This window comes from Myodes glareolus, chromosome 9 (assembly GCF_982192425.1).
Source record: "Myodes glareolus chromosome 9, mMyoGla1.1, whole genome shotgun sequence".
NCBI lineage: Eukaryota > Metazoa > Chordata > Mammalia > Rodentia > Cricetidae > Myodes > Myodes glareolus.
In genome coordinates, this window is record NC_142034.1 from 47,168,440 (window position 1) to 47,194,393 (window position 25,954).

Sequence of the window (25,954 nt, forward strand, 5' to 3'; positions counted from 1 at the left end):
TGAGGCTGGAGAGATGGCTCAGCGATTAAGAGCATTGACTGCTCTTCCAGAGGTCCTGAGTTCAATTCCCAGCAACCACATGATGGCTCACCACCACCTGTAATGAAATCTGGTGCCCTCTTCTGGCCTGCAGGTATACATGCAGGCAGAACACTATATACATAGTAGATTAATTTAAAAAAAAGAATTAGACATTGTCATCCAACTATCTTCATTCATCCCATTTCTTTGCTGTAGTTTATTTTATGATTTTGTCTGTCTTTTTTTCCTTTTTTTGAAACAGAATCTTTGTAGTGCTGGCCAGCCTTGACCTACCTGGCTCCTCCTCCTGATGCTGGAACTAAGAGTGTGCCACCACACCCAGCCCACAGCCTTATATATTATGTGTTAGTAAACTTTCCATAGAGGTCCAGACAGTCTCTTAAGCTTTATAGGTTTGCAGTACCTGTCACAACTCCCAGCTCCTCCTCTGCAGTATACAAGCAGCCATAAACATGGGAGTTGACTAATGTGGCTGTGTTCCAACAAAACTTCGAAAGAGAATGGGTGTATTGTCAACTACTGCTTAGTTTTAAAAAGAATTGCACTGGGAAAGTGGCTCACTGCCGAGGGGAAAAAGTGTGGGGACCAAGTTTGGATCGTTAGCACCCATGTAGACACTGAGCATAGTGGTTTGCCTGTAATCTCAGCACTCAGGAGGTGGAGACAGGGGTCTCCAGAGCAAGCTAGAAGAGAAGACTAGATAAATTGCTGAGCTCTGGGTCCAGTGAGAGACCTTGCCCCAACACGTAAGGTGGAGAGTGACTGAGGGAGACTGCACATCTGTGTGCTCGTGGGCTATGTAAACATGCATACATACATATACACATATGTGCACATATACACAAAATGAAAGTCAATTTTTAAAATAGGATGATTTTTAAAAGAATTAACTGTAGGATCAAGATTAAACTTTGAGGTATCATCATTTCCCTGTGAAAGAGAACTTCAGGAAGTGGACTAACAGCCAGCACTCTTTCTTCTTCATTGTAGTCTCTGGCAAACATAGATGATGTCGTGAACAAAATTAGACTGAAAATAAGGTAAGTAATACCATATGATTGTTAATTAATGAAAAGCATATTAATTTATTCATATCTGAATCGCTTTTTTGTTTTGATGAAAGCACTAAAATCTCAAATTTAAAAATAATTCTTTCTTGTGGGTTTTCTGCAAACTCTATGGCAAGGAGCTCAATTCTTTGGCCAGTATTTAACTTCCCACACGCAGTGAAGGAAACTGGAACAGACTGTTAAAAAAAGTGGTCATCAGACAGGCTGTGGTGGTGCACACCTTCCACCCCAGCATTTGGGAGTAACTGCAAGGGGATCTCTGAGATTCAAGTCACTCTGTTTTATATAGTGAGTTCCCAGCCTGCCAGGACCGTACAGTGAGACCCTGTTCTAAAACAAAACGAAACAAATCAGTTCATCAGGGCTGGTGATGTAATTCAGAAGAGTGCTAACCCAGCATCCATGAAGCCCTGGATTCAATCCTAAGCATGCCACAAACCCATAAACCAGGAGTGGGTGCACACTCTTCTAGTCTTAGCACGTGGGAGCTAGAGGCGAGACAGTCAGAAGTTCAAGGTTTGAGACCTGCCTGGGATACATGAGACCTTATCAAAAAAAAAAAAAAAAAAAAAAAAAAGAAGAAGAAGAAGAAAGGAAGAAGAGGAGGAGGCAGGAACTTTTCTATAATATTTAATAGTTTTATTCTTTACTAGGCTTACCTTTTGTAGTGCTATGACTCAGAATTGGAGATGGGGTTATACCTGTTAGTTACCCGGAACAATGATACTGAATTTGCCGGTTGACTTGAGTGTGGTCCAGAATTAAAGACTTTGGTAACCCAGAGCCTGATTGTCCATGTTATCATCAGGTATTTCCTTCCCAGTGGCCTTGTTCTGGCTTATCCAGGTCTAGGTTTAGGAATTCGTATTTTCATTATATAAGTATGCTTCAAATATATTTTGGAGTTTTTTTTGTTTTTTGTTTTTTTTTTTTTTTTGAGACAGGGTCTTTTTATGAAGTTTCTGGCTGTACTGGAACTCACTCTGTAGACCAATTCAGAGCACTGCCTGCTTCTGCCTCTCAGATGCTGGAATTAAGGTGTATGCCACCATGTTCATCTTATTTTTGTTTGATTTTTGGTGAGAAAACTCATTTTGAAAATGGAAAACATTCATTTTGAGTCTGGAAGATAAGTTTGTTTCCCTACCATTCTTTAGATCTTTCAGTATAGGGCACTGCCCTATAAATGTATTTTCCTAGTGGTGCCTTAGGAAACACAAAGGTAAGCTAGAGAGAAGGCTCAGGGGTTAAGATCACTTGTTGCTCTTGCAGAGGACCTGGGTTTGCTTACCAGCATCATCGTTGCTACTCACAACCATCTGTGATTCCAGTCCCAGGGATCTGACACTTTCTGACCTCTAAATGCCCTAGGCATGCATATGGTACACATACATACATGCAGGCAAAACATTCACACACATAAAATAATAAGTAAAATAATGAAAAAAAAAAGCCTTGTTTTGTTGACTTCAGCTATAATGACTCTAGAGGAGACCTGAAAGTTACCAGAGTTTATGTAGAAAGTAGAAACATCCTGGCAGTCCAGAGAGCCCTGTCAGCTAGCTATTTCCTGCATTCCTGCTACCGTACCTTAAATAGATTCTTCAAGTGCAAAATGAAGCCGGCTGATAGAAGTTCATCTGGTGGAGGCGCCACGCAGGAGCCCTTGCTGAGCCCCTGGGAAAAGACATCCCGGAAGCCATAGATCTGCCTCTGACAGGCTGCACCACCAGGGCATGAAGAGCAAGCACTGATCTCATGAATCACACCAGCTCTTTGACTGCTTTAAGGTCACCAAAGCAGGGATTTTGCGGTTGCTAATTTGAATTTGCTGGCTTGTTTCGCTAAAACATCTGTAACTTTGTCTTTGCTGATTTATTCTGTGAAAACCATTTACAGTTTTATTGGTCCTTTCAGCCAGCTTCTGAATATGAACTCACCAGTTTTTAAGCAAAGGTAATCCTAAATCTGCACTGGTGGTGACTCCTTGTATCCGTGTTGCTCTCTGGTCCGAGGCCTCATTCTTCTATTGCTTGTGCTCGTGTGGTTTCCTGCATTAAATAGGTGCAGTCAGCAAAGTTGATGAGTGAATTAATGATTTTCTGTTTCTTCTGGTTTACCCAGAGTTGAGTTTGTTTGAATGACTTATATCCTACCTTTTTTTTTTTTCCAGGAGACTGGATGACAATATCCGGACTGTCGTGAGAGGTCAGACAAATGTGGGGCAGGATGGAAGGCAAGTAAGTGACGCATCCCTCTGCATTAGTTACCATCCTGTAATTTCATAGAGACTAAAACCCCACGTGACCAAAATGTTGGTCAGTTTGTTTGCACTTTATTAGTCTGTCCATATACAGCAGGAAGCATGAATGACCTGCCTCACCATGACATGGGTAGTATCTCCAGCCAGCCATGATCTCTCACTCAGTGTCCTCCAGATCAGACCATGTATTAATACACAGCTCACTCAGGGGCCAGCAATCTGCAGGCTATAATGGACAAACTGAAGGGTCCTAGTTAACAGACATGGCATGTCCTATGTTCCAGGCCTATCTCTAGCCCCTGCTTTTGTCTGTCAGTTTGGTTGTTGGGGACTCAGTGTGATTGCTGTGGATGTTGATGTGAGGCAGCTATGGTTCCTTATGCCTGTCCCACCATCCAGCAGGGCTGCGTGCATTTCAGTGTGGTGTAGTTCCTTCCTCCTCATTACAGAGGACCGTTGTGAGGAGGTGAAGGGGGAAGAAACCTGTGGAGAGGAGGTACTCTTCTCTACCGAAGGCAGATGTTATCTGGATTCTGTTTAGGCGTCGTATGTCAGAGGTAGCCGTCATGACAGCGGTGCTGAGCGCGCCTTTCCTCTCTACGGTGTCAGCCATGCACTGTTGGGATGTCCACTCCTCTCGTTTGTCCTCCTCAGCTTTTTACAGTGCTGGGGATCAAACTCAGGGCCTTGTGCATACTAGATCACTGAGCCACGGCCCAGCCTTGGTGTTTTTGAGACAGTGTTAACTGCACCGCCGAGGCTGGCCTCAAACTCCCAGTCCTCCCACTTTGGCCTGCTGAGTTCTGGGATTACAACTGCAGCCTGCCGTGACCAGCTCTGTGACAGTTTATAGTACAGTATAGTATAGTACAACTTCTGAAAACTTCTTAGGCTGCTCAGAGTTAGAGTGTAAGACAGGGTCCAATTTTAGGTACACGTTTTCTCAGCGGCAACACCCCCGTTCCTGCTGCTAAGGGCTCAAAGGTGTCCACGGCAACATCCCCGTTCTTGCTGTTAGGGGCTCAAAGATGCCTTGACTCTTATATTTTCCAGTTGGTTTTGTTGTTGTTATTATTGTTGCTTTTTATTTATTTGAAGTTTTTTATATTTATTTTTATTTTATGTGCATGAATGTTTTGCCTCACATATGTGCATCACGTATGTACCTGGTGCATATGTGTCAGTCAAAAGAGAGTGTCAGACCCCTTGGACCTGGAGCTACAGATGGTTGTCAGCCACCAGATGGGTGCTGGAAACTGCACTCAGTGAAAGGGAAAGTATCAGCTCCGGACCCCCACAACCAAGTTCTCAGCACTAAGATTTATCTGTCCCAGAGGGACAGAGGGCAGGAAACAAGAGAAAAACCAGGAGCTAGAGGACAAGGGAGAAGGGGAGGGAGAGACAGGGCAGGGGTATTTGTCCCGAAAGACAAAGAACTGTCTGGATAGAGAGGAGACAGACATAGCCCATAGGCAAATGGTGGTTTATAAAGGTAAAATGGGAAGCCCCGTGTCAGGATGAGGTTTTTAATTTTGATTGGGCATGTTAATTAGATGAGTTGAAGGAGGCTTTTGATTGCTGGACTTTAATACATTGATTGCTGGCCCTTGGTAGTCAGCCTCAGAAGAAGGAAGTGGCCAAAGAAGGGACAGACCTTGGTGACTAGCTCCAGGACTGTGACCTAACTGTCTAAAACAGGCAGAGGGAATGGGAGAGAAGGACAAGACCTGTCGGAGCCATGTTTGCCAGCTCCAGGCTGGCTGGAGGCTCTTCACTAGGGTCCTCTTCAAGAGCAATAAGTGTTCCTAACCTCTGAGCCATCTTCCAGCCCCCTTATGTGGCAGAGCAGCTCACTGAACCTTGAGCTCACCAATTTGACTAAACTGGCCAGCAAGCCCCGCAGGGATCCTTCTGTCTCTGCACCCCCAGTGTGGGGATGGCAAGTGTGCCTTGCTGCACCTGGTTTTTACGTGGGTGCTAGGAACTGAACGCAGGTCCTCATGCCTGAGAATCAAGTACCTTACCTGTCGAGCCATTGCCCCAGCCCCGTTGTTTTATCCATCTATGCTTTCCTACATTTTATGGCTGTCATTCTTTTCGCTCTTGACATACCCTTCTGTTATCCGTCTGCATGCAGCCCGTCTTTGTCCTTTTTCTCATCACCGCTGTCTGTTGCTGTGTTAACGCCTTAAGACATCCTGTTTCCTGGACTCTCCCAGGATCTTAGTGTTCACTACTTTCTTCTCGTCTATCAGGTCCCATGTAAACAGGACCTTAGGAGTATAGAGAGGAGGAAGGGTCCCTCATTGTGCTGATTAGCTTCCATTTCTTATGTCTGGTCATGGCATTGGTCTCTCAGAACGTGCTATCTTTTGACATGCCAGTGAAGTCGGGCACATTCCCTTACTTGCTGCTTCAGGCTGCCGTCGATGGTTCCAACTCTGTCTCTTTCTTTGTTCTAAGCACAGAAAACTTCCTGCTCTGCCACACGCCACATGCTTTCTGACCCATGCCTGTGTAGTTCTTTGTCCCTGTGTTCGTTATCACCACTGTGGCGAAACACCCAACAGGGAGCAATTTAAGGGAGGAAGGGGTTATTCTGACTCCAGTCAGAGGGGATCCAGTCCATCCTGACCCGGAAGCCTTGGCAACAGGAGCTGAGTCACATTGCACCCACAATCAGGCAGAGAGGGGTCAGTGCTGCTACTGAGTTCAGTTTCTTCTCTTTATTCAGTCTAGGACCCCAGCCCATAGAATTTAGGGTGGGTCTTCCTGGTTTATTAGCCTGATCTAGACAATCCCTCTCAAATTTGCCTCACAGCAGGGAATCCAGACCTGTCAGATCAATAATCACTTCTCACTACTAAGGCCTGAAGTGGGCTTTTTTTGTTTTGTTTTTTGCCTCCCTTTCTTCCAGTTTTTAAATTTCAAAACTTTACGCATTAAGAGCTAACTAAAATGCTAATTTTTGTATTATTTTATTTATCCCATCTGAAAAACACCAAAGGATTCAGAATTTTGGGCCCACGGAGACATGACCCTCTCTTCATCTGCAGAGGAGAAACAGATGTGTGTTCTTCCCGCTTGTCACTTGTCACTCCCCAGCCCTCCGCTGTGCCTGGCCTCCTGAGTTCATGGTCTCCCTTCACTTACTAATGAATAGCTCTTGACCCCTTGGCTAGTTTGTAGTCTCCTGGAAAGCAAGAACCATCTTTTTCATCTTGAGTCCACGCAGGCCTTCATGCAACTGCAGTGAACATTTGGTATGTCTTAGATCATTCATTGCGAGTAGACAAACGCTCTTGCCCTTGGCTGCAAAAGCTTCATTTGAGTCATGTTTGAGGTGGTATAAAGTTTGATTTGGTGAGGGGGTGTTCAGTGCTAGGGATAGGACTGGGGGGCTTCCTGAATGCTAGGCAACTGTGCAGAGTTCTATCACCGAGTTGTATCTCCAGCCCATAGTTTGTATGTGAATAGGCCCAGGTTACTGCTACGTGGAATAACACTGCTGTATTTTGTGATTCATCCTACATTTAGAAGGACTTGCAGAAACCTTAAAACACTTGGGAGAGTTCCGGGTGTTGAAGGTCCTCAGAATGTGCAAAGAGAGCTGGTGATTCATCGGGACTTTTTGTTGGGTCATGCTATGTCTGTACACGTCCTGGCTGCTTACGTTTTAACTTGTGGGCCATGAAAGAGCAGCTTGGGGGAGCAATGGGGAGCAAGCCCCAGAAGGGGTAGGCCTCAGGAATGCCTCTCCCCACCTTCACTTGGAAATGGGTCACAGGTTGTCAGCCGGGCAGTTCGTGTTTCAGAGAGCAAGATCATGTTTTCAAGAATGTTTAGATCGCATTTCAGTCTGTGATGGAATTTTGTGTTGTTTCCTTAGAATCCAGACAGAGAGGAAGCCCAGAAGAAATAATCGCTTTTCCTGTCATCCCCTCCATCTGTCTCTTCCAACAGATTGAAATGCCAGCTCAAGTGGAGACTTTCTTCAGCAGAGTGCGCTTGGTTCTGTCCTTGTCAGCTCCTAGGGATGACAGCTTGACTCCAGCGGGTGGCTTGCTGAAGGGAGTCTCCAGCTGACCGGCCCAAACCAGGGGATTATGGATGTGCCAGAATATTGGGTTTTATAGGTCAGGAGGCCCCATGCTCCTCTCTTCCATGGAACATGAGCAGTTTGCTTTCAGAACTTGTTTCTCCAGAGGCTGAGAACACTCAGGAGAGCAGCAGTGAGAACAAAGGGAAGCTTCCCTTCCTAGATGGAACCTCTGCATCCCCTGAGCAGCTTGTCAACCTGTGTAAAGCAAGCATTCAGCTTTATTGCTCTTCGTGGAGTCTTCTTTGAGCTTGTTTGCCTTTTTGTTATTTGGGTTTTTTGTTTGTTCCTTTGTTTTTGTTTTGTTTTGTTTTGTTGAGACTGGGTCTCATGCAGTACTTTCTTAAAACTCTCTTACTTCCACTTTTCAAGTGCCAAGATTACAGATTCATGCCTCCAGACGTGCCTTTCATGATCTCTTAGAAGATATTTTCAGTGGTTTATTGTTGTGGAGGAGAGTAGTGAGCATGCATGCCCATGCACACATCACGGTCAGAGAACCATGTTTGCAGAGTCAGTTCTCTCTGCACTTTTCTCTGGGTTCCAGTATTGAACTCAGCTCGTTAGGCCTTCGTGCCGCTGAGCCATCTCTCAGGCCTTGTAAAAGACATGGTTAGCAGGAACGTTCTTTTGTGTTGGTGTATGTGTTGTACATGTGTGTGGTATGTGTGCACTACTGTGTGTTGGTCTTGCTTTTGAGGCAAGGTCCTCTCATTGAACCTGGAGCTCATTGATTGAGCTAGGCTGGCCAGACAGCAAGCCCTAGATAGCCACCTCCCCAGCACCGGGGTCACAGATACATTTTCGGGAGTGCTCGAGGTCAAACTCAGGTCCTCATGTCCCTTCACTGAAACTTTACCAATGGAGTCATCTCCCCAACCCTGAGAACACTTCTTTTTTATTGTTTGGGGCTGGGCATGGTAACACACCCTTTAATCCCAGCACTCAGGAAACAGAAGTAGGATCTCTGTGAGCCAAGACCAGCCTGTTTCTGGGCCAGTCAGGACTACATAATGAAACCTTGTCTTGGAAATGAATACATAATAAATAAATAAAATCATGGGCTGGAGTGATGATTCAGTGGTTAGGAGTGCTTGTTGATCTTTCAGAGGACCCGAGGTTCCTAGTACCCAAGTTGGGCAGCTCACAACCACCTGTAACTCCAACTGTGGGGAATCTGATGCCTCCAGCCTTTGTGGACACTGCACTCCCTATACAAACCTACACATAGACACAGGCATATGCACATAAATAATTAAAAATATTTGGACAGATTTTTAAATTGAAGATCCAATAAGGCTTTTTTTTTTTTTTTTTTTTTTTTTTTTTTTTTTTTTTTTTAGTTTCTGGAATACCAGCTGCTTGGTTAGCAATGTGCTAACTAAACATTTTGGAGAGCCTTTGGTTGTTGACCACCTCTCCTGTGGGCCAGCATGTAGTGATCTAGCCTGTGACCTCGTCTAACCAACTGCAATGCTCTTACAAAGTTCCTGTGGCACTTAATCCTCCCCATTTTCATCTGTCGAAATCATCAGTCTAAAACCTTAATTCGATGTTCACATGTTGGAAATGTGTGGATAAAGTGAGCCAGTTCATGCTCTGATATGCTCAGAAATTCATGTAGCTTCCCAAGAATGGAAACAGACAACTGGAAGGTAGCTAGAAAGAGGTGAATTTCAGAGCAGGTTAGAGGAGGGAATGGTTGGCACTGAAATCAAGTGGGGCCAAAGCTTGAACAGTTCCCAGGAAGCTCACTGAGAATCACCGATGCTGGGTCAGCCTGTGCTATTGTTTCTTTGTGCAGCTTGGCTACAGCATGGCTGTTTCTTTGAGCAGAGCCTGGCTGAGGTTTAGGAAGGAAAGAGAATTATTACCACCCTCCCCAATGTCTCTGCTCACTGACGTTCACATGTGGAAAAAGCTGTAGACAGTTGTGGTGTGAGCTTCCACCCAATTGAAAATACTTGAGATAGCTCCTCTGACAGTTTCTGACTCTGCAGAAGTATGACTGTTTGTGAGATGGGGAGACACTATTCCAGATGTGTTCAGCTTTAATTGGAATAAACTTTTCTCTCAAACTGAACTGAATATGGAAGTATATTTGCTGTGGCCCTCATCAGTTTCAGTTCTGCCAGCTGGACCATGGTACACCTAATCCTTGTCTCTATTACAGCTTCTGCCTTTAGAATGACTGTCCTGTTCCTTTTCTAACATAGCCTTCCTGAACTTCCTTAACTCTGATGTAATTTCCAGAGCCTTCACTGTTCTGGTTCTTTGCTCTGAATGGGGTTTGTCAGCATCCCCCTTGATGTGTGATCCCTAGAAGTAGACATTGTGTGAACATGCAGAGGCGTGCTCTATCTCCCTGTTGTGAGAATTCCTCTGGGGAGGCACAGGCCACAATCTACCTCTCCTCGTAAGACCCCAGTGACTAAAAGTACGGTTTCACCAGAGTTCACAGATGAGTTTATTGAATTTACATACAGTGCATGGATGAGGGGTTACTGGCAGGAGTGTGGGTGACCCCAAAGCATCCACACTTGAAAGTCTTCATCCAACATAGACGATGGTTTTCCCATAGCAACACATATGGAAGCACTGCTTTAATTAACCTTCACCAGCCTATATTCTCTGCTTCCTCCTGAGATCCTCAAGCCATGTGCAGTTGTGGCAGAATTCCAGGCAAATGGCTGGGAAGACCAGCTAGTCTCTCAGGTGAGGGTGATGGAGTCTAGCAGGCAGCCACGCCCGGCCTGATGCAGGTCGAGGGTGTTTCATTCAGATAACTGCTTTCTGTGACCATCCGGGTCCATCAGTGCCCTGAAATTAACTACTGTTTTATATGGATAGACATGTTTCTGGAGGGAAGACAGTGATTTTTCTAGATTCTCTGGGGTGGGGGGGGTGTTGTAGCTCCTCAGAAGTTAAGTGGCTTCTGTGAAGATACTGTTCTCCTGCTCCCTGGGGTTTGATAGGCTTTCCAGCACCACATCACCTTGTTGATCTCCTTGATTGTCAGTCCCTGCAGCCCGCATGTTGAGGGTTGCAAGAATGGCCTTCCTTGAAGATAAGGAAGCAGCCTAAGCAGAGTATGTGATTCATGTCTTTCTCCTTTGGGAGAGTGAGTGCCAGGTCTCAACGGGACAGCCACATGCCGATTGTAGCCTACTTGTGGTCAGGTCTGAATGTAGACTCACAGTTGCCAGATCTATCAGTTTTTCAAGAGAGGCCAGGAATCTGGGTTTTTCTGTGCCTCTTCTAGCTCTTAAATGTTGGCTTGGTGTTTTTCCTAAACACTGCAAAGGCCAAAGCAAACACATCTGTGGCCCAGTGCTCTGCACCACTGCCCCAGGTCTTTTTCTTTTCTTTTCTTTTTTTTTAATTTTTTATGACTTATTTATTTTTATTTTATGTGCATAGGTGTGAAGGTGTCAGATGCCCTGGAACTGGATTTTCAGACAGTTGTGAGCTGCCATGTGGGTGCTGGGAATTGAACCTGGGTCCTCTGGAAGAGCAGTCAATGCTCTTAACTGCTGAGCCATTTCTCCAGCCCCCCAGGTCTTTTTCATACGAGCCTCATTTAAACTCTCTTCTCTATTTGTGCAATAGATTCTTTAAAATCTGCACCAGGCTTTATGTGTCCCACCCTTAGTTGTATCTTGTGTTTTGCCTGATCGTTTCAACCTCAAAGGCTTCCCACTTTATCACCATCAAACCTGCCATGTGTGCCCTCTCTCTCTTCATTCAAGCTGTAGATGAGAAAGTGGAACAGGTTGGGTTCAGAGCCGTGTGCTTTGCCAACAGAGACTTCTGTTCTCCTCATCCTGACTCCAGTCTAAAGTGCCAGGCCCAGAAAACATATGGTTCTTACGTTCTTACCTGTTCTTGGTTATTTTCAAGCTCTCTCTCTCTCTCTCTCTCTCTCTCTCTCTCTCTCTCTCTCTCTTTGTGTGTGTGTGTGTGTGTGTGTGTGTGTGTGTGTGTGTGTGTTGGTTTGCTTGCTTGTTTCTCTTTTTTTAATATTTATTTATTTATTATGTATACTATACAATATTCTGTCTGTGTGTATGCCTGCAGGCCAGAAGAGGGCACCAGACCCTATTACAGATGGTTGTGAGCCACCATGTGGTTGCTGGGAATTGAACTCAGGACCTTTGGAAGAGCAGGCAATGCTCTTAACCTCTGAGCCATCTCTCCAGCCCTTGTTTCTCTTTTTTAAGATTTATTTTTATTTATGTGTATATGTCTGTGTAAGTGTGTGCTCTGGGAATTGCAAGCAGTTGTGAGCTTCCTGGCATGAGTGCTGGGAGCTTAACTCAGGTCCTCTGGAAGTGCAGCAAGTGCTCTTAACTACGATCCATTTCTCCAGCCCCTCCTCCTCCCCCCCTTTTTAAGACAATATCTCACACTATGGACCATGCTATGCTAGAACTCACTATGTAGCCTAGATTAGTCTTGAACTCCTGATCCTCCTGCCTCTGCCTCCTAAATGCTAGGATGACAGACAGGCAAGACAACACCTCACTGGTACAGGTCCATGTTTCCTAATCATTCTGTTTCTGTTTTCTCTAGAAAAGGCAATTAATAATACTTCATTTGCCATAGGGATATCATGAATACATATGAACCAAATCAGGAAAGTGTATTACTTTCCAGGGAGAAAATATTCACTGCTTTTCATCACAAAAATTAGCACCTCATCTAATTCAAGTATTAGAACAGAAACTTTCCCAAACTGAACCAGGTTGGGCTTAAGGCTCTACCGTATGTGGCTGAGTTTGTTCTCAACAGTGTAAAGGCAGGAGTGTTTATGTTTTACTTTCTACCACTTTTAGTTTATAAATTCTTTCATCCTTTCTTAGGAAGAAAATTGTCTTAATTGGGGTTTCTATTGCTGTGAAGAGAGACCATGACCATGGCAACTCTTATAAAGAAGAAGATTTAATTAGGACTGGCTTATAGCTCAGAGGTTTAGTCCATAATCACCATGGCAGGAAACAAGGCAGCATGCAGGCAGACATGGTGCTGGAGAGGTAGCTGAGAGCTCTGGATCTGGGTCAGCAGGCAGATGGAAGAGAGTGACCCTGGGCCTGACTTGAGCCTCTGAAACCTCAAAGCCCACCCTCAGTGACATACTTTCTCCAACAAGACCATACCTCCTAATAGTGCTACTCCCTATAGGCCTATGGGGACCATTTTCTTTCAAGCCACCACAAAAATTAAGCCCATTGATTGATGAAGTGAATTAAGGAAGTAAATGGCAATAGTTTCAAGGATATATACATACACAAGCACACATCGTGCCAGGGGGCATGCCAGTGCACATCTGCAGTCCCAGCACTTGGGAGTCCGAGGTAAGGAGACCATGAGTTTGATGCTAGTGTGGACTATGTACTGAGAATCTGGCCATAGTAAATAAGTAAATGAATAAACAAATAACAACTGCTATTTGTTTTCTCCTCCTAAATATACCACCTTAAAAATGATAAGTGTTTTGAAGTTTAAGCTATTATTTCCCATTAGTAACTAAGAATGGCTGAACATTTCTCTGCTTCAGCCTCCCTAGTAGCTGCGACTACAGGTGAAAACCATAGCACCTGCCTCCACCTTCTGGGGTGTGTGTGTGTGTGTGTGTGTGTCTGTCTGTCTGTCTGTCTGTGTCTCTTGTTTGAATTGTACTTTTCAGAATGTTTTCAGGCAAAAATTGCTGTGGTCTGAGCATGTCCCTGGAATGCAGACAACACTGACTCATGGAACAATCTGGCTGTCAGCCTTCTGTAAGCACAGTGTCCCTCATATTGCTTGAGCCTTGCTGCCATTTCCTAACCAGGACTTTTACATCTGGTGCAGTGGCTGAGGGTGCCTGTCTTTAGCTGACAAGTCAAATCCATGTGACTATTCTACTTTGCTTGCTTCTAGAACACTTAGCTATAGCTGAAGCAAGGGTTCTTAATTGGCTTGTAGTGTGGCTGGGATTAATCTGATTATGGTAAGACGTCCTCTTACTGCACCTGAAGCTTGATTGCACATTGTCTTCCTCTTTGGTGTTTTGAGACTGCGTCTCTTTAAGTAGCCCAGGCTGGCCTTGGTCTAAGTCTCCTGCCCTGACTTCTCACATGCTGGGATTACAGGTAAGGCCACCATGCTTGGCCTATCCTGGTGGTGCTGTTTTGTTTGTTTTCACAGACACTGCTGCCTCACTGGAGCTCTGCCCTTTGTCTGTAAAACCCTCTGTCTCAGGGAATCTGAGTAGCTATCGCCTCTTTCCTCTGTGAGGAAGAAAGGCAGTGTTGCCTGTGCAGCAGTGGATGGCAGCCTGGTCACACGAAAGGGCTGAGTCTTGAATTGCTTCTTTCAGCCCCAGGTTCTCATATTCTCTCTCTCTCTCTCTCTCTCTCTCTCTCTCTCTCTCTCTCTCTCTCTCTCTCTCTCTCTCTCTTGTTTCTCTATATCCCTGGCTATCTAAAGACTGGGCTGCCCTTGAATTTAGAGACCTTTCTGCCTCTGCCTCCCTAGTGCTGGGATTAAAACTGTGCGCCATCACAGCCGGCCTTTGCCCCAGGTTTTCATCTGAGCCATGAAGACAATGCCTGCTGTAGGGTTGTGAGGATGAGAAGCAACGTATCTTGCACACCCCTCACTGCTGGGCTACTCAGGTTAAGAAGTGGCAGTAAATGCTTCAGCTGATGATTGTGTGGTCCAGACTGACCTCAGGTGTGTGTGTGTGTGTGTGTGTGTGTGTGTGTATGAGAGAGAGAGAGAGAGAGAGAGAGAGAGAGGGTCTTTCTCCCTGTGTGGTTCAGTTTGACTTCAAACTTATACGTGTGTGTATTGTGTGTATGTGTATTGTGTGTATGTATGTGTCTGTGAATTTGAGGCAGGATATCTCTATGTGGTTCAGGCGAACCTCAAACTTGTAATCCTTCTGCTTCAACCTCCCAGAAAAACTGGTATTTAAAAAAAATTACCTTTTTAAAATATAATCTTTGAATATAGTTTTTTTTCTTAATTTCACCTGAGAACAGAGCTAAGTGTTAAGGAATATATTTATGATCCTCTTTAAAATTCTTACTAAATTTGGTTAGCAAATATGGCATATAGAGGCAGGCAGGGTGGAGAGTGACTCATGCCTGTGACACAGCACTTGTGAGGCTGAGGAAGTAAAATCTCAAGTTTAAGCCCTCTGGACTGCATAGCACAACTCTGATCCAAAAATTAAACAAAGATATAACTTTTGCTTCTTCATAAATATCACTCCATTTAAAAATCATTTTGTACCAGTGTGTGTGTGTGTTTAAAAGTCCAGGGTATGACTATGGCATTCATATAGAAGTCAGAAGGGGGAGGTGGAGACATGGTTCAGTGGTTAAGAGCACTGGCTGCTCTTCTAGAGGTCCTAAGTTCAATTCCTAGCAACCACATGGTGGCTTACAACCATCTGTAATGAGATCTGGTGCCCTCTTCTGGCGTGTGGGCATACATGGAGGTAGAATGTTATATATGTAATAAATAAATCAATCAATCTTAGAAAAAAAAAAAAGAAGTCGGAAGGGGTGGAGTTGGCTCTCTCTTTCCACCTTTCTGTGGGTTTGAGAAATCCACCTCAGGTTATCAGACTTTACCTTCTAGGCTTTCTTGCTAGTTCTATATCATTATATTTAAACAGTTTTAAATTCACATACAATGTAATTTTTTAACTCTCTTTTTATACTATTCAGAATCATTTGATATAGCACATTGTTAATGTTGAAATTTCATAGAATGTATGCAGCACCATCCAAGCATCACTACTCTCTGTATTTCATTCACCCCTATCAGAAACTCTGTAACCATTAAGCAAAAAGCTCCCATAGCCTCCTGGGGCCTCTAATAATCTTTCGCTATGGAGTTCCCTTTTCTAGGTATGCCATGTAAATGGAATCCAACAATATCTGACCTTTTATTTCTGACGTATTTCACTTACATCTGCAAGTGTACTGGCCGGTTTTGTGTGTCAGCTTGACACAAGTTAAGAGTCATCAGAGAGGAAGGAGCCTCAGTTGAGGAAACACCTCTGTGAGATTCAGCATTAAGGTGTTTTTAGTGAGTAGTGGAGGAGGACCCAACCCATGGTGGGTGGTGCCATCCCAGAGCTGGTGGTCCTGGGTTCTGTTAGAAAGCGGGCTGAGCAAGCCAGAGAAAGCGAGCCAGTAAGTAACTCCCCTCCATGGTCTCTGCATCAGCTCCTGCCTCCAGGATCCTGCCCTGTTTGAGTTCCTGTCCTTACTTCCTTCAGTGATGACTACAAATGTGGAAGTGTAAGCCAAATAAACCCTTTCTTCCCCAACTTGCTTTTCGGTCATTGCTGCCGTGAGGACCAGCCTTTATCATTTCAGGAATTGAAGGGGAGCCATGGGATTGGCCAACTAATCACTCACCTTGACTTTTCTGAGGGAATAAAACTTAATTCTCTGGGACTGATGAAAAAGGGAAACACACACACACACACACACCATGCCAGGATCTCACCTCGGGTGCTGTACATGGTAAACCTTCAGAGGATCAGAAAAAACTGAAGATGAAATGTAGAGTAGGCAAGCTACTTGGACAGACAAACACACACATGAGGCCTTTTCTGAGGGCCAAAGTTTATCCTTCATTTTATTATTCTTTCTGTTGCTTGTTCTCTCTATTCTTTTTCTGTTCTGTTCTTCTTTCCTCATGTTTTCCTCCTGTATCTTTCCTGATGACTTCCTTTCACTACTTCCTGGTGAGTTCCTTCTCACTTCTTCCTGGTGACTTCCTTCTCACTTCTTCCTGGTGACTTCCTTCTCACTACTTCCTGATGACTTCCTTCTCACTACTTCCTGATGACTTCCTTCTCACTACTTCCTGATGATTTCCTTCTCACTACTTCCTGATGATTTCCTTCTCACTACTTCCTGATGATTTCCTTCTCACTACTTTCTGGTGACTTCTTTCTCACTATTTTCTGGTGACTTCCTTCTCACTACTTCCTGCTTGCTACTTTCTGGTGAGTTCCTTTTCACTACTTTCTGGTGACTTCCTTCTCACTTCTTCCTGATGACTTCCTTCTCACTACTTCCTGATGACTTCCTTCTCACTATTTCCTGGTGACTTCCTTCTCTCTTCTTTATTTTTTCTCTTACAGCTTATATACTCCAGCAAAAATCTTTTAAGCAATATAAAAATTAAAATGTGGTTACATTCTACCTTTTAAATAAATGATTACAATGAATACAGTTAAAAACCTATATGTTTTCCTTTTCCCTTACATGATTAAACATTTTATGTATTACAGGTGAAAAATAATTATCCCCAAGAACCCACATACATTCATGCCCAAACAACTTGTTATAGATTAACAAAGTGTAAGCAAGCAAGGCACTTTTCTCAGCCAGTTCTTTTACTGGCAGGTTGCATTTTGCAGCTATAAAAAAAGGACCAATCCTTTTATTATAATCTTATAAAAAATCTTAAAAGTGTCATAAATCTAAACTTTATGAAAAACAATCAGTCAACTTTACTTTAAATCCTCAGGGTGCATACCCATTCATCAACAGTTTTATATATCAGGAAGCTGAGGGCAGAAATGGATACAAGGAATTAATTACCAACCCATCCTAGCAAGAAAGGTACATCAACCAACAATAGCCAGGCTGCCATTGTTTTTGTTCCCTGACCTCAATGAGTCCCTCACTCAACTATTAAAAGTGTGCCTTTTTAAACTTTAAATTGTTCCCCAAGATTTTCTACCTCAAAGTCATTAACAAAAACATATTAACTCAATCTTAAGTCATATTTAAAGCTTTATTTTAGCTATGATGCACACCAAAACCTGTGAACACATCTCTCAATATTAAGATTAAAAGAACTTGAGCTAGCCTAGCTTCTGGAACTCAGTTGTTTTCTTTAATCATTAACCTAAGCCACAGTCCAAATGGCTCCTCAAGAGAAACTCAAAAGTTCTAGCTGTGTGACACTTCCTTGTTTTTATTTTCTCTCCTCTGCAGCCCCTGCTTTACCAGGGGCAGGGGCAACACTATAGCCTACCTTTGTCTATAGTAATTTTCTTACTAAACTAGCATCTATCATAATCCCTTATTATATTTGTTTAAAACCCTCAATCATCAAAATCCTATTTAAACTAATACTATTATTATATAAAACTAAACCATTACTTCAATTAAACAGTATAGTTTACGAGGAAATTATCTTCATGATAATCCATAGGTAAAAATGTCCAGTACATTGTGATAGTTCCATGAGATAATTGTACGTTAAAGTCAGTGAGAATTCTGCCACACCCTTCACACCATTGCAGATACCAGAGAAAAATGGCAGAGGCAAACATGTAAAGATATAGCAGTAGCAAGAGACATTCTGGAATCGAAACCCTCAGGGCCTTGCTTATCTGAGAAAGATTCGCCCATCAGTGCCTTGTGATCTGGCAGGCCGATCAGTTGCCACCTGCTGCTCCACTGACATTGCTATCAGCATAGTGTTTTGTCGCAGCAATATAAGACATCCAGGGTTCATCTGTATTAATGCCATGTATCAGAACTTCATCTCCTTTATGATTGAGTAATGTTACATTGTATGGACCTACCACATTTTGTTTTTCCTTTCTTCTGCTCAGGGATCTTCTTTCAATTCATTTCAGTAAATACCTGAAAGTAGAACTACGGATAATTTACCTTAATATTTAAGATCTTAAAGACATTTTCCATATTGCTCAAAATGTTAGTATTTTTCTTTTTGTCTAAACACAAAGTGCATTAACATGAATGTGCTATTTTGCCTTCATTTAATACATGAAACTGTGTTTCGGATAAGCCATACATAGTTGTGGTAGTTTGAATGAAAATGATCCACATAGGCCCAGAGGAAGTGGCACTATTAGGAGGTATGGCCTTGTTAGAGTAGGGTGTGGCCTTGTTAGAGGAAGTGTGTCACTGGGGATGGGCTTGGAGATTTCAGATGCTCAAGCCAGGCCCAATGTCTGGCTCTTCCTGCTGTCTGCCTAGCTGGATGTAGAACTCTTCAGCTACCTTTTTAGCACCATGTCTGCCTGCATGTTGCCACACTTCCCACCATGATGATAATGGGCTAGACCTCTGAACTGTACGTCAGCCCCAGTTAAATGTTTTCCTTTATGAGAGTTGCAGTGGTCATGGTGTCTCTTCACACTATTAGAAACCCTAACTAAGCAATAGTCTTAAACTTTTGTGTCTGTGCCTAATTACAGAGATGCTCTCCTCACACCAGCTAAAACCACCCTGCATTTTGCTTTGACTTAGTTAACAAGTCCAGCCATCAGGCTGTTTTGTTCATGAGCATCAAAGCACAAGTCCTGCTTGTCTGGGATGTGGTTATTAAAAATAGCTTTAGAAAGCCACTATGCCAAGAAGGAACAGAGATGTTTATTCTTCCGAGCCACCCTCATAAATTGACACTTTTAGGGAAGCCTGCAAGAAAGGCCCAGCATAACCGTTGCCACCTCTCCATTTCCACTTTGAAAGCACTCAGGTCCAGGTTGAAACTGGAGTCTACATCTAAAGAGGAAACTGCCACTCATCACTACTGTAGCTGCCACTCTTGCTGTGATTGCTGATAGCTAGAGGCTTTGTAAGGGAAATTTTACTTTCAGGTTGAAAATTTCAGCTTTGCCTTAGGAAAAAATGGAAGTAACTCTGCCAGCAGACAGAGCTTTCCTGGGTCTCAAATCTTTGACACGAGAAGTCATTCAACTGTGTGAAAACAATGGGTGGGAATTTGAAACCCTGTCTTCATGTAAGAACTTGGCCTCATTTTCCCTTCCCCGTTAGCCACAGAAATACAGTACTCAGAGCAGTCTGGGCTGCCTGCAGCTCTCCTGTCAGTCTTTCCTGATTGTTCGGGGTCTGCAATAAAGCTGTAACATCTCCTTTGCTCTGATTTGTACTCCCTGGTCTCCTCTGGGGAGATTAATTTGCAGAACAGAAACAATGCCTTTCTAGTCTGTTTTGGTTTGGTGTTTTGAGTTGTCTTTATTAAACTTTTTTTAAGAACAAGAAGTTTGTTATCCTCTCAGTAGTGTTGAATCACATGACAGGATTCTAATTTCTTTTACATTTTTATTTACTTTTTTGAGACAGGGTTTCATGTAGCCCAGGCTGGCCTTAAACGGAGGATTGTGTAGCTGAGGATGACCGTGACTTCCTGGACTTCCTGCCTCCACATGTCAAAATGCTGATTTCTGTTTCCCTGTTGTATTGTGGAGAAAAGAAAGATTCTGGGTTCCTCTTTGGTTCTGATTCTGATACCTACATTGTGAGTATTGAGCAGTATAGTTGAGTACACTCACTTCATAGCCTCCAGTTAACATACACGTGCCTATTGACAAGATTTAATGATTCCTTGTTTTGTTTTGTTTTTTAGTAAATCAGGAGAAGAGAGTAAAGAAGGGGAGATGGCTCAGTGGGTGAGAGTTTGCGCCGCAGGCATGAGGACCTGAGTTCAAATCCCCAGCACTGATGTGAAAAGCCATGTGTGATCATGTGCATGGTGTAACCCTAGGGCTTGCTGTGGCCAGTAGAGGATGGCCGGGACTTTCTGACTGCAGCCTAGCTACGTGTTCGTGGGTGACCATGTGGTGCTGGGAACTGAACGTGAGTCCTCTGAAAGAGAGCATGTGTTCTTCTTAACTGCTCAGTCATCTCTCCAGCCCCTCATTCTTTATTTTTATAACGATGAGTGTGGTACACACGGCCTCAATGTGCCAGGCAAGTGCTCTGCTCTGAGCTATGACTCTGGTCCCCAGTTGTCTTTTGAAATAATAACAAGCAGATTTGGGAGTCACTTTTTCTTGCTACAGAGCCCGAGAAGCTAACTAGTACGTATGCTTGTCCCAACAGCAGCAGTGACTATGATGACATTCCCCAGACTGGGGTCTGCCAGCACAGTGGAGACATGACTGAAGGAGAAACCCTAGGATGGGAAGAGCCCTGTGGCCACTGGATGCCCCACTAGTGGTACTAAAATAACAGGAATTGCTGAGTTCCCAAAGGGAGTAAGTGAAGCAGGAAGAGTCTCCAGGACATCACAGCAAACCCTTCGGCAGGATGACTAGGTGTTGCCACAATATGTTGCTTTCTCCTGAACAAACACCCATAGCGTAGATGAGAGTCACACAGTAGCTAAAATTAGAAGTAATGGTAAGATACAGGGAATTAGGATGAAGTAAGGACCCTGACTTGGCACTGGAAGTCTGGCTGTTTGTGGGAAGCCATCCTTTGTTACACTTGGACAAGCCGTTCTCTCAATGCGCCTGTTTCCTAAAGTATGGAATCTCTGTACATTTTATTCAACAAAAGCAGCTGAGGTTTTTTTGTTTTTTTTTTTTCCTTAAACATTTCCTTTTCTTTTGCCATTTGACTGGCTGCTTTGAATGCTTTTCTCAACAAGGGTTACATGCCATCCAGGGAAGCTATGCAGACGGCTCAGGCCACGCCTGCAAGTTCAAGACTGGTGTGTTGTGAGCTGTGGGCGCTATAGAAACAGAACTTGAAATGTAAACGTTTAGTCTTGTTGGGGACTGCTGAGTGGGCCCCAGCCTTGTCTCAGGATTTTAACTTCTGGCTTGGGTCCCAAAAATAATAAAAACGATCTCATTGGTTCACATTTTTCAGTGGATGTGGTTTGCAGAAATCGTAAATAAAAGTAACTTATGTGGAACAGAGCATTTTAGCAAATAAAGTGAGAATTACTCCCTTTGCTCGGCACATTCTTTTGGTTCACAGACCTGGAAAGAAACCTGTGCCGTAAATAAAGCCCCTTTATACTCTGGGTTTCTGAATGGGCTACAGAGGAATCAGTGTGAACTCCAGTGACTCTCATCTGATGGGTGCCCCCATGGCCCCTGACCAGTGCTGCTAGCCAGTGTGTTGTAGGATGCAAGGCAAACACAGTGCTATGGGGCCGGGGCAGCAGGAAGAGTTTTGTAGCCTCTGCAGCTGTTGAACGTCTTTCTGGAGGAGCTACGCTGTTACCATCGCTGAGGCTTCTTGGAGCACCTCTGCTCCAGCTGAGGATGTCTTGTTTCCATAGCAACAGGTCTGAATGGTACAGGGTGGCCCACAGTTTCAGAAAGGACTTTCTATAAATAGAAGCTACTTACTTGGATGTTTCTACCACCAGTGGATGTCATCGGGGCCTCTGTGTAGGGCTCAGATGTATCCCTTGCCAGTTTCTGCTTTCTAGAAGGTTATCTTATTAATGCTGAGGAATGATTCTTTTATTCGTACCTCCATGTATCATTTTTCTCTTCCAGTTACATTTCTGTGGGGTGGGAGTGGGGTGCACATGTATGTACATGTGCATGTCTAGACCAGATGTTGACGCCTGGTATCCCTCAGTAGCGCTACAGTTTTTACAAAATGAGTTAATTTAGAGGTTAGAACATGAAGAACAGAAGATAAGTTGTGAGAATCAGTTCTCTTCTTCCACCTGGTGGGTTCTAGGAGTCAAACTTGGGGTTAACATGAGCTCTTGTTGGCTTGGCAACATGAGCTCTTATATGCTGAGCCATCTTGTAGTTCCCTGGTTTTTTGAGGCAGAGTCTCTCATTAAACCTGGAGCTTAACAGTTTGAGTTAGGCAGCTGACTAGCAAGCCCTAGGGATCCTTTCCTCTCTGCTTCCCCAGTGCCAGGATTATAGTTGCAGCAGAGAGATTTTCATTGTTGTTTGTTTTGTTATTGCCATTTGGCTTTTGAGATAGTGTTTGCAGTGTAACCCAGGCTAGTTCAAGCTTGAGTTCTTCCTAGCCCAACCTCTTGAGTGCTAAGATGATCACCATACCAAGCAGGCACTCAGGTTTATTAAAGATAATAAACAAGCAAACAAGAGTCAGACTTTCCTGAAGCACGCCTGACTTTCAGCATTCTTGGAAGATGCCATTCTTCTCGTCCTTCCAGGACACCTTCAGGTACTAGACTTTGCCTGCCTATTTGCAAAGCTCTTTCCAGAAAGATCACTGATGACCTTTGTATTCCATCAGCGCAGTCAGGGACCAATGTTCTGATTTCCCTTCTTTGAGCATGGCACTCATATACCCTCCCAGGTTACAAAGACAAAGTCCTGATTTAAACTGTCTTAAACAAACAAACATGGAGGAAGAAATGCTGGGGAGAGCCTCATGTAGCTTGTTGTGAAGGGAGTTGAATAGTTTGCCCCGGGAAATGTCTCCATAGACCTTGTCAAATAGCCAAGGCTCAGACCTGGAGTAGTGCCTGTGTCTGTCTCTCTGTGTTGGCTTTGTCTCTCCCAAGAGGCTAATCTTCCTTTACTGGAGAACCTTGCTGCTGTCTAACTTAGCCTCACATCTTCCAACTCTCCTTCCCAATTTCAGTTCTGGAAAACTCATAATTGCAGCATAGAACCAGTCTGCTTCTTTAACAGAGGACTCTGTAAAAATACCCTGAGAGGGAACCTGCAGGTTTTGGGATGTATTGGGTCAACAATTCCAAAGATTTCTTCCCCAATCCCAGGATTCGTCCTAACAAAACTCAATGGAAGGGTGCTATTATTTCTGTTCTAGTAATGGTAAAACCCTGCCTCCTGGAGGTCACGTGACTTGACAGAGATCACGTGGTTAAGGCCAAGCCTCCAACTTCAGTCTCTGGCTCTGGCTCCAGAGCGCATGCTTTTATCCAGTACAGCTTGTTTATTTCCCATGCACTAGAAAAGAAAGGGGAACCGGCAGATAAATGTCAAGGTAAAATAGCAATGGTGGCAAAATGGCAGGAAATCTGATTTCCTTTCCAGAAACCTTAAATGTTACCACTTTAAGTGTTTCAAAACAACCTAAATCATACAAAATCAACCCCTCCATCCCCAACTGTGTAGCCCTAGCTTCCTGGAACTCATTCTATAAGACCAGGCTGGCCTCAAATTCGGAGATCTGCCTACTTCTGCCTTCCAAGTGCTGGGATTAAAGGCGTGCACCACCACTACCTGGCTTTTACAAGATCTTTAAAAAATGGACAGCAGCAACAAATGGTAGCAAATGGGATTTCAGTTTCTGAAGACTGTCTGTGGGCTCACCAGAAAGTGATAGATTTCTCTGGTAAAGCTAACTGCCCAGTTAGATCCATCCTCAAACCAGAGGAGGAGCTTGATGACCAAGAGCATTGCCATGGGATCCAGCCCTTCTCTCTGTACTGGTGACACATGACTGGTCTGCAGAAAAGAAACAGGAAGGGAAGGAAGAAAGTAGAGACAACTGTGCAGGGTCCCTGCTGCTTCTCTGCTGTGCCAGTGACCTGGCGTGGCCAGGACTTGGCTCAAAGTGTATCTCAGGAGACAGGACACTTGAAGGTCATGGCTAAAGTTTGTGGTGTGCAGAAGCACAAAGATACTGTAATGGCTTTTGCTGAGTCTTGGAAGCAAACGCAGTGGGTCACTTTGTGTCTCTGAGTACAGGTGTTGAGGTGCCAAAGAGGGTCACAGTAGAAACTGCTGTCCCATGATACCCCAGGCTCAGCCTGCCACCACACTGCAGTGTTCCGCTCAGAGACACCAGGCAGAGGAAAGGTTTTGGGCGATGGAAACAGACATTTTGGGTGATTCATTCTGCTTTTAATCCAGATCCAGTTTGAAATGGGAAAGTGCCATCTTTAAATGGTGTCCAGGAATGGAACTAGAAACTTCCAGGGCATGTTCTAATTATCTGTGTCGATGTGCATGTTAGTGTCTTTATTTTAAGAAGAATCTTCTCCTTCATAGCCCTTGCACTCTTCCCAGGAAAGAAATGTTCTTCTGTGATGCAGTTGACTAAACACTGGGTCTAGTTGAGAAGGGACTTCCTCTGTAGAGTGAAAACTTCAAAGGGAGCATTTTGACTCTGGAAAATGAATTACATTAACTTTCATGTGCTTCAGTACATTCTTATAGCAAGCAAAGGCTGAAAAAAATCTGGCAGACCATTTATCTTTCTTGATGTCTGTGAAATATAAGATTGTGTGGGTCTTGTTTTTCTGGAAAAGGAAAGCGATGCCCTCGGCAGAAGCAGACTGGAGAGGATACAGGACAGGAGCCTCCTTAGTGTCTAACCTGTCCTTTTGTCTTCGGTTTTAAGGTGTTTGGCTATATCCCATTAACATGTCACTGTAGCATAGCACACCTTAAACATCATAGAACGCCACACAAGCCATGACCAAGAAGGAAAGTCCTTTTTGACAGGCTGTTGCCTGTAAGGTATACAGAATACTCTATGGTATTCTGACATCATGACTCAAAAGCATGTTTAGAAGCCTCCAATGAGCTTAGGGTGCACTGACCCCTCTCCTGGAGTGGCACCTTGATATTCGACTTGGTTACCCAGGCAGATGCTATCAGGCTGAAGTATGGTACTTCACATCAGGTGAAGTATGGTTTTGAACCACTGCTTGTGGTTGTTCCTGAAGTTAGGGACGGTGGACAGCAGCACCCTGATGCAGGATAGTCTTAGCACTGTCACTCAGGGCTGACATTTTTAATTATTTGGGAAAGATTTGTTGAATTTTAGCTGTGCTATATATAGCTTTGTCTAGATGCTCTTGGTAAAGTGACCACATGACTTATCACCAGGACCATCTTTATTTACTTATTTATTTCTGCGTGTGTGTGTGTGTGTGTGTGTGTGTGTGTGTGTGTGTGTCTGTATGGGTGTTTTGCATATCACCTGGAACTGGAGTTGCAGACAGTGTGAGTTGCCATGCTAGTGCTAGGAATTGAACCTGGGTCCTCTGCGAGAGCATCCAGGGCTCAACTGCTGAGACATCTTGCCAGACTCACTAGGGCCACTTTTGAGGGTGAGAGTGAGCTAGCCATAATTACACTGAGCAGTACTATAACCCCCACACTTGGGGGCAGAGGTGGAATCATAGTTTAAGGCCAACCTCAACTGCATACTGAGTCTATGTCTTAAAAATCTAAAGTAGGGGCTGGGGATCCGGCTCAGTTAGTAGAGTGCTTGCCTGGCATGAGGGAAGCACATGCATGGTAGTAATTACATGTCTGTAATCCTGGCACTAGAGGCAGGAGGATTAGAAGTTTAAGGTCCTCCTAGGATACATAGTGAGTTCTAGGGAAGCCTAGGCTCCGTGAGATCATACCACCCTCCAAACAAACCAGTGCAGCCAAACTAAAATAACAATAACAGTAATAACTTTGGCATTGTCACGTGATGCAGTCATCACATGGTGGGACTATCCTAACTAACCCTGAATGGACAGTTGCCATGCGTATTCATGGCCTTGGGTGTGTACAACTGTTAGACAGCTAGTCGTTCCAAGGTAAAGCAAGAACTTTATAAAGGTCCTGGGCTCTATTCTTAGCACTACAAAAACAAACAAAAAATTATAAAAGCAACAGTCCTCCTCTACAATTATCCCAGTACTCCACAGCCTGTTCCTCCCCTTCTGAACTATTTACATAGCAGAGTGTTCAAGCATCTCACA

General features: G+C 44.0%; 1 protein-coding gene across 1 annotated transcript in view; it reads left to right on the top strand.

The window, feature by feature from the left end:
* The window catches only part of Vps53 (VPS53 subunit of GARP complex), a 136,432-nt gene that overhangs the window by 16,101 nt on the left and 94,377 nt on the right, over positions 1-25,954 (top strand). Inside the window, exons 3-4 of the mRNA XM_085695344.2 lie at positions 1,033-1,082; positions 3,286-3,352. Of these exons, the coding sequence (XP_085551470.1) occupies positions 1,033-1,082; positions 3,286-3,352 (117 nt within the window). The remainder of the gene's footprint in view (positions 1-1,032; positions 1,083-3,285; positions 3,353-25,954) is intronic.